The sequence below is a fragment of the Ranitomeya imitator genome, chromosome 5 (assembly GCF_032444005.1).
Source record: "Ranitomeya imitator isolate aRanImi1 chromosome 5, aRanImi1.pri, whole genome shotgun sequence".
Lineage (NCBI taxonomy): Eukaryota > Metazoa > Chordata > Amphibia > Anura > Dendrobatidae > Ranitomeya > Ranitomeya imitator.
In genome coordinates this window covers 301,152,669-301,163,808 of record NC_091286.1, presented here as the reverse complement: position 1 = coordinate 301,163,808, position 11,140 = coordinate 301,152,669, and the positions used below count along the sequence as shown (strand labels likewise).

Sequence of the window (11,140 nt, the reverse complement as noted above, 5' to 3'; positions counted from 1 at the left end):
GTTATGTGCATACAGTGAAAGTCTCTCAAAATGTAGGTACTGTATTAGTAACTTGTATATATTTCTTGCAGTATTAAATGGACTGCGATCCTTTTTCAATACTGGAGGAATAGTTTTCAATTTAATGTATTTTCTTCATAAATCAATAGCACAAGTGAAAATAAGAAGCTTTGTGATATATTTTATCAAAGAGATTTGCTGCTTTGTCCTCCAGAACGGATCATTCATTCTCAAAATGCAAAAGGATCAATCTAGATGGAGAAAGCTGCAAGCTTCTTAGATACAATAATAAGCAACTTTGTGATATCATTAGAAACAAATGTAAGCAACAGGTCAAGGAACATATAGGGGGAAAAATGTAAAAGCTCCAAGATCTGAAACTAATGAGTGAATGTAGTGCCGAAGAATAAACACGGGGGGTATCGATGGTTCAGCACAATATAAATCTAGGTCTGCAGAGAAACAAAGTGTACATAGATTCAGAAGTCATAGAAATTGAATTTTCTCTTTATTACATACATAGAAAACCCTTAAAAGCATGCATAAAAAGTCAACCAGCGAGTAACACCACAGCACATTACAAAAGGTAAGTACAGAGAACACGTAAGGTATACCTGACCAATAATGTATGCAGTTACAAATAGGCCAGTGCAATTATATATGTATGAATCATGTAATTCTAAGATTCATACGGTAACTGAGAAGCTGGCCGATAGTACAGAACATCAAAAAGCCTAAATGAGCATAATGAAGGTAAATGGGAACAGGGAGCAGTAAAGTAGTGTATGTTTTTTACCCCCCAGCTGGTATGGTGCCAGCGGGAGGTATATTTGTGATGTTTTGTATACTATTGATTTCTGAATTAAAATTTAAAACTGTTATTTTAATCCATGTAGAAGGAAAACCAGAAAAGTTGACGATTATTTCTGGTAAAATGAATCTTTGACTACCAGAACCGGTGAGATTTAAAGTTCTCATTCATGATTTTGTAGACCTTTTTGTCTTCCTTCCAGAAGACACTTTTCCCCTCTAACGTCTGTTCTAGAAGTGCAGGTCGGCACAATAGCCTCATCACGACTTCGGTCGCCCAGAGCAATGGAAGACGCACATCTGCCATTTCTAAAATGACCAGTCCTAAACGAAGCATTCTTCTAAAAACCTAATTCTACCAACAGTAGATTACGTTAAATAATGGTTTGTGCTCCACAGCGTACAGAATAACATACGGATTGTCACAGATGGCCCTCGTACCTGTGATGTCCTATGGGACCATTCACATATCCGATCTTTGAGCTGAGGGTCGGATCAAAATAGACATTGAAAGTCACTGAGTCCTTGAAAAAAAATCTGATCGCACTCGGATAATATCAGTGTGGTCCATTTTCCATGCACTGATATAATTGAAAATGTGGAAAAATTAAAAAGAAAAAAACTTCTCTATGAACGAGAAAATCTGATGACATTTGTACCACACTGATCAGAGTCCGATCAGAATAATCCGTCTGTTGTTCACATACTTGGAAAATATGACGTGTTAACAACCTTATCCTTACACACTCTGCTGTTGCTGGTCCGTTTACAAGTCTGAGATGGCGAATTCATATTCAATAAATGGTCCCTTCTCATTTCTAAATCTCATGACCATGTGTTTTTGTGGTACCAATTATCCAAGGTGATAAGAACATGAATCTAGTAAATGTTCAGTGAACATCCCTCTTGCTCCCTTCCTCACTGCACACCCTGCTTTCTTATGGACTCTTGGCTCCCGTGCTTTTTGTTGGTCTCATCTCTGTTAATTTTGTACATTTTGCCTTCATTTGGCTTTGTTGCCGTAGGGTTTCATATAAATATTTTCTTGCCGGTTTATCAGATCTGCATATGCCTTGGAAAAAGATTGATCGCCATAACCAATTCTATTTCCCAACTAGCAGCTGTGCTACTTGAGGACCCTAGAAGCAGCTGAAGTTCCTCTATGTGCTCCACGAGCCATCCATTAATGCAGCGTCACCTGACAACATTTGTCAATTAGTGATTTTTATCCATTTTTTTTTTCTCCTTTTGTATACCATACACTAAACCAGAGTTGAGTAAAAGTCAACTGTTAATTTTGCGGGGGACAATGCGGAATTAAATGAATCATTCATTCCGAAGGGTTTACGCATCTTGCTGCCAATTCTTGATGAAAACCACAAAACTGAGAACTGGTGTGATTTGTGCTGCTGGTAAGAATGATTGACACAAAGTGAATACATACTCAAAAGGATGGAATCAATGCCTCCCATCCCCCACTTGGCCGGCACTCATAAACAGGAGCAGATAGCATCTAAGGCATTGCCTCAGCAGGGAAGCAAATGTGATGGGGGTTAGGAATCCGGAAGAGGACATTGTGTAGCAATTAGAATTTTTGTGTGCAATAATCAGTACATGCGAAGAAACCTTCATGCATCAGCTCTAATACCTTTATAGTGAAAATGCACTTGCAGCAATAAATCCTGCCAAGGTGTGCCCCCTGAGAGAAGGAGCCGGACAGCAGGTTTTTGGTCAATTGGTGACGTGCAATGGTTCACTGAATCGGATAACACACTGCATACCATAGTGACTGATGTAAATTGATTTGTCCATGGCTGCAGGCGGCACCACTTCTGAAGCCCTTTAACCCTTTTCTCTTGGAGGTTGGGGCGTTTGTCAATACCTTTTGATATAAATTCCGAAATTTGATAAAAAGAAAACAAATCTACAGCATATACATATCGCATGTAAGCTGTGAATTTGCTTCCAATTTCCGGTAAGTTTTTATTTCATATGCACCTTGTATTTTTCTGTTTTTATAGATTTTTTTTTTTTATGTTTAATTGCCACAGCTAAATAGAAAATTGAATCCATGTCAAAATGTGGTTCATCCGTCCAGTGCCTCTTCTACATTTCATTCTAATATTAACACTTGATCTTTAATGTATTTATTCCCTCCCCCCTTCTCCCATTTTCTTCAGCTAAGAAATATATTGTTTTGAGGGTATAATACATTTTTTTTTTTTTTTATAATCTAAAAAATGTATATGGCGTTTTAAATTTGTCATTTGCCTTCCAAGAATATTTTGTAATTTCCTAAAAGATCCACAGTGCTTTTTTATTTCAAAGCTAATATCTAAATTATTTATTATCATTTAGCTGTTTATTTTGTAATTGATTTATTTTTACTACATTATATGATGTATATAACATGCACTATGTACAATTTCTATAAACCGGAAACTACTTTATTGGCTCAAAAGAAATGAAAGTGTTCTGCTAATACTTCGCTGTTACAGAATTTACATGAGCATGTCGCCACCTTGTGGCATACAAGTTACTTTTCCCCCCAACAAAAAGTCTAATAGTATCCGGTAAATGAAACATTAATGTCTTCTTGAAGTGATAACTGTTAGTTTGGACTCTGTAAAATCTCATTTCTGCTGTTGTTGCCTTATTTTAAGGCCGTATTAAATCCTGTTTCTTGAGAATGATCTTCCTATATGTGCTAATGTAATAGTTTATCAAAAGCAAATTATACACTGCAAACTATGGAAAGCGACACTGATCTCGGCTTACTAGAGATGAGTGAACATGCTCGGATAGTTTCTTATCCAAGCATGCTTGGGTGTTATCCGAGTATCTTGGGCGAGCTCGTATATTATGCTCCTGTCCTTGTGGCTGCATGATCTGCGGCTGTTAGACAAGCTGAACATATGCAGGGATTGCCTGTTTGTTAGGCTACGTTCACATTTGCGGTGCGTCGGGCGCAACCGCGGCGACGCATGCGCCCCTATATTTAACATGGGGGGCGCATGGACATGCGTTTTGTTGCGTTTTGTGACGCATGCGTTTTTTGGGCGCAAGTGTCAGGGCGCAGAGGACGCAGCTTGTTGCATTTTTTTGCACTATAAAAATGAACGCATGCGTCACAAAACGCAGCGTTTTGCATGCGTTTTTGCGTGCGTTGTGCGTTGCGCCGCCGTAGCAGCACACAACGCAAATGTGAACGTAGCCTTAGACAGGCTGAACACGTGGGGATTGCCTGTTTGTAAAGGCACCGTCACACATAATGATATCGTTAACGATATCGTTGCAACGTCACGCTTTTGGTGACGTACCAACGATCCCGCTAACTATCTCGTTGTGTGACAGCGACCAACGATCAGGCCCCTGCTGGGAGATCGTTGGGGAATGATCAGGACCATTTTTTGGTCGCTGATCACCCACTTTCATCGCTGGATCAGCGTGTGTGACGCAGGGCCGAGCTTAGTAACCCAATATTTACCCTGGTTACCATTGCAAAAGTAAAAAAAAAAAAAAAAAACAGTACATACTCACATTCTGATGTCTGTCACGTCCCCCGGCGTCCACAGGGTTAAAACTGCTTTCAGCAGGAGCGCTGCTAATGCACGCGCTCCGGCCGAGAGCTTCCCTGTGTCAGCGCCGGCCGTAAAGCAGAGCACAGCGGTGACACAGGCAAACTCTCGGCAGCAGCACGTGCATTAGCAGCGCTCTTGCCGAAAGCAGTTTTAACCCTGTGGATGCCGGCGGGGGACGTGACAGACATCAGAATGAGAGTATGTAGTGTTTTTTTTTTTTTTTTTTTTTTTTTTTACTTTTACAATGGTAACCAGGGTAAATATCGGGTTACTAAGCGCGGCCCTGCACTTAGTAACCCGATGTTTACCCTGGTTACCCGGGTGCTGCAGGGGGACTTCGGCATCGTTGAAGACAGTTTCAACGATGCCGAAGTCGTTCCCCTGATCGTTGGTCACTGGAGAAAGCTGTCTGTGTGACAACTCCCCAGCGACCACACAACGACTTACCAACGATCACGGCCAGGTTGTATCGCTGGTCATGATCGTTGGAAAGTCGTTTAGTGTGACTTAAGCTTTAGACTGGCTGAACACATGTGGGGATTTCCTGTTTGTGAGACTGCCTGAACACATGGGGGTTCCCGAACAGCCACAAATCATGCCACTGCAGTAACTCAAACATAATATACGAGCACTACAAGATACTCGGATAACACGTTATCCGAACACGTTCGCTCATCACTAATGCTTACATGAATCTTTTCCGCTTAGTGTATGGGGTATATTAGTGTGCATATTTTTATTTGTTACTATATCTATTGGACTAAAAATGCCAGGAATGAGACAAATGGCTGTCAGTTCATTATAGATTGTTCTTTAGTAATGCTGACCAAAGATTAGTTCTAAAGATACGACGATGGTAGGGGAAATCCTAATAATGTTTCAAAAATTAGTCCCTTTGTTTTCCCTGCATGTATGAAAAAGTGAAAGGCATGCATGTATGGGCAACACTGTTTTTGGCACTGTTGCTCTGCAACGCTGGTGTTCTGGGTTCGAATCGCATACAGGCCAATATTTGCAAACCGTATGCCTGGATGTCCTCCAGGTTCTCCAGTTTAATCCCATACTTCAAAGACATACTGATAGGGAATTTCGGTTGACATCACGGTCTCCGTTGGCTTTCACAAGCCTTGAAAGTTTTGTGGAAATTTATAGGGAATCTGTCGTCAGATTTTTGCTACCCCCATTTGAGCACAACATAATGTAAGATCCGAGATGATTCCAGGGAAATCACTTACTGGGCTGCTTCCTATAATTTTGAAAAATTAAAAATCACTGTTGCAGACCTCTTAGTTGTCTGAACGTTGATCTGTGTTGAGCTCCCCACTAATTTGGCAGCTTTCTGTCTATACACTGTGCATAGCCAGAAAACTGCCAATCTGTGGTGGGGCAGGGTTATACCGAACTCCTCAGTTTGGAGGACTACCTGGCAGCAGGTTTTCAAATGATCTCCTCCTGTTAAAACAGTGATTTTATCAAACAAGCAGTTGAGTAAGCGACAAATCTCTGGGATCAACAAAACCCGTGACTGATTCCCTGTAATTTTTGCTATATAACGTAATAGAATAATTGACAATGGTTGAATATTGAACTTGAGCTGATGTAGCTGTCTTTCCTGTTTTACAGATGCTACAACTGTGGTGGCCTGGACCATCATGCTAAAGAATGTAATCTACCTCCTCAGCCAAAAAAGTGCCATTACTGTCAAAGCATAATGCACATGGTAGCTAACTGTCCCCACAAGGTGGTTCCACAACATCCAGAAGCCTCTCAGGGAAGATATGAAGCAGAACAGCAGCCTTCCACTTCTGTTTTTCAATGGGAAGGTGGAGGGGCCTATGGCTATTCATCTCCATCATATTCTCAGGAGGGAAGATCTGAGCACTCAGAACGTTCAAGCAGGTCACCGCAAGAAGCTTCCTTTAGTAAGATATCTACATCGCCTGAAGAACAAGGCAGAAAGGGGCCTTCTGTTCAAAAGCGAAAAAAATCTTAGCTTCATCTCTGTTTCCCTTAAACTTGCCTTTTCTGGGAAGTTCTACCTCATATAAGTACAGGGGAAGTCATTTCACTATTCGCAACTGACCTGGAATTTTAACTACTGTTGAGGAACTGTGAATTTAAGGACGAAAATAATCTGCTAAAGGACAAATCACTCCAAGCAAACTGACCATGCAGGGTGTTATGCGTTGTACCTCATTTTGTATGTATGAATGTGTGTGTTTGTGCATCATGGCTAGAATGTGAAAGTTGAGTATATATGGACGTATGGATATGTATAGTCTCAAAAATTTACATTCCTAGCACTCGTCAAAGTATGTAGCAATATTCATGGGGGTTTTTCACATTTTTTTTTTTAGGAACGTTCCTATTTATTTTATTTTTCTTCGCAGTCACATTTGTGAGAAAGGTTTCATTTTTGGGGGGTTTTTTTTACGGTGAATCCAGCACCTGTAGTATTAAGACATCCCAGAAAGGGTTTTTGCTTTGCTGTATATTGTCTTCATCTACTGGAGAATGTGACTTAATCAAAGCAATATTGTCAGTTATGTATGAGAGAAGCATACTGAAAAAGTAGGTTTACCGTGAAAAATGCCAAAACATACACAAACATTTCAAGTGCTGCGCTTCATATAATGAATGATGTGTGGATGAAGATGAAGACCTGTCAGCTCTCCTGTCTACTTCAGTAGAAACTTGTATTCCCCATAAAATAACAATTCTTGGGAGGTACTAAAGCCCCCGCGGGATACAGATAGATGGCAGTAATCGCAGTAATCTTCAAACTGATGCTTCTGAATTGTTAGTTCGTGGTGAATACAAACTTTTATTAAAATAGGCATGTCAGAAGGACTGATGGGCCCCTTTAAATAATGCAATATCTTGTAGAAAAGTGGAGTCCACAAACCTCGAATACTAGATGCTTCCGTTTGTATCACCTGATATGAGTGAAATCGTAAAAGCACATACCGTACATTTTTTCAGCACATTCAATAATGTGTACAGTGATTGTAAACACTTCCATGTGAACAGTTGTATAATGTGTTAATATAAGCACATCATGTTAAAGCCCTTACATAAAGACTGCCTCATGCTCAAGATAATCTATGCACATTATACCCCATTATAGCTCATGGAGCCGAACATCATCTGCTTTACCTTCAACACTAGTAATGACAAAAATGAAGTTACTTACAGCAACCATAAAATAGCTCACATATATCATTTATTTTTGTATAAATGAGCCCCACTGTTAAAACATAGTTACATTGGTAGGGGCAATTTGTGATTTTACTGGTGTATAATGCTGATTGAAGTTTTAAAGGGAATCGGTCAGCAGGATTTCACTCCCCAAACTATATGACTGTGTAGCTCTTTCAAAGACAAGTCCAACAATACCTTTACCTAGACAGTGAGTTCCTCCATTATTGAGAAATCAGCATTTGACTAGATATGCAAATGATGCTGCAGATGTGAAGCCTCTGTCACTCCAGCTCTATTCCACACTTGGCACCGCTGCCTACGGCTTGTTTGATTGCTCCTTTGCCTGCAGTTAAACAACATACTGTAGGTGCCATCAGCCAAGCCAGAGGAGGGCAGGTAATAGACCCGGAGTGACAGAGGCTTCAGATCTACCATAGTCTTCAGCCTCATTTGCAGATCAATTCCAACAGAGATTTTTCAGTAACAACGGACTGTCCATGTAAAGGTATTGTTGGACTTTTTTTTTTTTTTTTAAAGAGCTACATGTGCATATAAATATGTTTGATGTCCTGCTGACATTCTTTTTAAAAATAATTTCTGAATAAAAACCAAGGGAAAAGTGCCTTCAGATTGATGGCAATACATCAAAGGCTGACATTATATGCTACAATCTTTGTGGTTTACTGTCAAAGTAGTTATTTTATAGTGCATTATTAGAATGTCTTTTAAATCCCGTACACAATTTTTATAAATTCCATTTGCATATACATGTGATTATTACCTAAATGCATACACAGAGTACTGTATATACTAGAGTATAAGCCGACCCGAGTATAAGCCGCCCCCCCTAATTTTGCCACAAAAAACTTGGCAAACATATTGACTCGAGAATAAGCCTAGGGTGGGAAATGCAGCAGCTACTGGTAAATTTCAAAAATAAAAATCGATACCAATAAAAGTTAAAATTGAGACATCAGTAGGTTAAGTGTTTTTGAATATCCATATTGAATCAGGAGCCCCATATAATGCTCCATACAGTTCATGATGGGCCCATAAGATGCTCCATATTAAAATATGCCACATATAGTGCTGCATAAATGGTTGATGATGGCGCCATATTATGCCCCATATAATGCTGCACAAAGGTTGATGGCCCCATAAGATGCTCCATAGAATCTTATGCCCCACATAATGCTGCACAAAGGTTGATGGCCCCATAACATGCTCAATAGAATATTATGCCCCATATAATGCTGCAGAAAAGTTGATGGCCCCATAAGATGCTCCATAGAATAATATGCCCCTTATGCTGCTGCTGCGATAAGAAAAAATGCTCACCTCTTGTCGCTGGGTGCCGAGTGCTAGGGTCCTGAGCAGGCGGGGACACTGGCGCACCAGGTGTGGGAGTCGCCGCTGGCTCAGGACACCGGCACTTGCGATATTCACCTATCCCGATTCCACCGCCATGCGCCGCTGTCTTGCGGGTCTCTGCAGTGACTGTTCAGGCAGAGGGTGCGCACTAACCATGTCATCACACCCTCTGACCTGAATGTCACAGCCAGAGGATGCGAAAGACAGTGTGGCGGTAGAATGGGGACAGGTGAATATCGCATGGCTCACTCTCCCCCGTCATACTCGTCCTATCCTGGCGCGGTCCCTGCTTCTCTGATGGTCTCTGGCGCTGGCAGCTTGTTCCTGTGTTCAGCGGTCACATGGTACCACTCATTAAAGTAATGAATATGTGTGCCACACCTATGGGAGTGGAGTCATGTGCATATTCATTACTTTAATGAGTGGTGACTGCTGAACACCGGAAGAGCTGCGGGGGCCGGAGACCATCGGAGAAGCAGGGAAGCAGCCACTGCTCCCGCCGACCCCCTGGGACAATGACTCGAGTATAAGCCGAGAGGGGCACTTTTAGCCTAGAAAAATGGCCTGAAAATCTCGGCTTATACTCTAGTATATAGGTAATTTATCTTTTTTTTTTTTTTTTTTTTTTTTTTTTTAAAGCTAGTTGCATCATATGAGATGCATATCTTATCATATTTCATCTGATTGAGGCAGAAATGCTTAAGTAATTTATGGTTGCTGTATGTAATTCCCATAGTACCGCTTCATTTTAGCAACTTTTGGTACCAAACTAGCATCATATAAATTGAAATACCTGACAAGCAGACAAAAGACCCTACCTCAGCAGCACCTCTCGCCCCATGATGTAGAAGTGAGAGGCGTTAAATAACCCTTTTAACACCCCAAGTAGATCGTGGGACATTGTTTAGTTCCTATCGGAAGATTCCAATAGTGCGAAACATCTAGCACTTCTTCTGAATAAATATTACTGTCCTACTATATGCTATAAAAGTCATATCCGTAGACCGACACTATAGGTTTAATGTGTGCGCAAATATGGTCTCCCAAATGCGTTTCTTTAATGGAGTTTTCTGGAAAACTTAATCAATCCATTACTTAATAATTCTTCGGCTAGTCATGGTCCTGCCACTGGTACTCCCACCAATCGCTAGAACCGTGGGACCCACTATCCATCTTACAGTTACCACCTATACAGTGGAATACCCCTTTTAACTGATGAAACACAAATAATGACTTTTTTACTGCATTTCTATGAACTGCAATGTTGTGTGTATTTTTCATGTCCTTTCCATTTGCTTATTTGTTTTCTAGAAAGAACCATCCATTTGGTTTTATGTAGTGTTGCTGATTAGTCCGATGTGTCTCCGATTTGGTGGCTTAACTAATAATCATGGCGGGTTTCGCGTAACCTATTCGATCTATTGTTTGCCAGGGATTCCACTCACATCTGAAAAACCAGCCGTTTCTGTATGAAAAATACTGGTTAATATTGCGGTATAATAATATTGCTGCTGTTCATCATGGTTTTTACATCCATTGGCAAGTTTCAAGTCACTACACTTGAACCCCTTGACTGTGTTTTTTGTTTTCCTATGGTTTTATAGTACTGATAACTGTATTTTATTTTTCATTGTGGTCTAATGCAAAGTTTTAACTTTTGACGATATTGAATGTGATGAATTCATGAGATGCTTCCTTGCCTTCTGTAAGGAAAAATGTAGTCTTATTTAAGTTATGTAGACGAATTAAAGTGGAGTTGCATAACCGAAGACCATGCGCTCGTAGGGGCGTCTGGTGTCCTGATGCCTCTGTGCTGTGTGCTCTACAATAAGAGCGTGGAAGAAAATCAGAACGTCACGGTCTATGAAACCAAAGTTTACTCACTTTCTGCCAATAGAAAGTTTGTGGAATTTGAAAATTGGGCATTCCCTGTTTACATAGCGTTCAGAAATGTAATTTAGTGGGCCGTCACTGCTCATATTTTTATCATATGCCTCTGTACCCCATCCTCTGAACTAGATAGAGCACATACCAAGCCTGTTTTTAACACGAGGATTTATTTTTGTATATGAAAATACTATCATTATTTCAAAACATACTCAGGATTAAGAACTTTGCTCAGGGAATACACCATGTGATATTTTACTTCCCATTAATTACCAAATCGTCTACAGACC

General features: G+C 40.4%; 1 protein-coding gene across 1 annotated transcript in view; it reads left to right on the top strand.

The window, feature by feature from the left end:
- Positions 1-6,384, top strand: part of LIN28B (lin-28 homolog B) — a 147,286-nt gene extending 140,902 nt beyond the window's left edge. Inside the window, exon 6 of the mRNA XM_069726651.1 lies at positions 6,015-6,384. Coding sequence (XP_069582752.1) covers positions 6,015-6,384 — 370 coding nt within the window. The remainder of the gene's footprint in view (positions 1-6,014) is intronic.
- Positions 6,385-11,140: the final 4,756 nt, after the last annotated feature.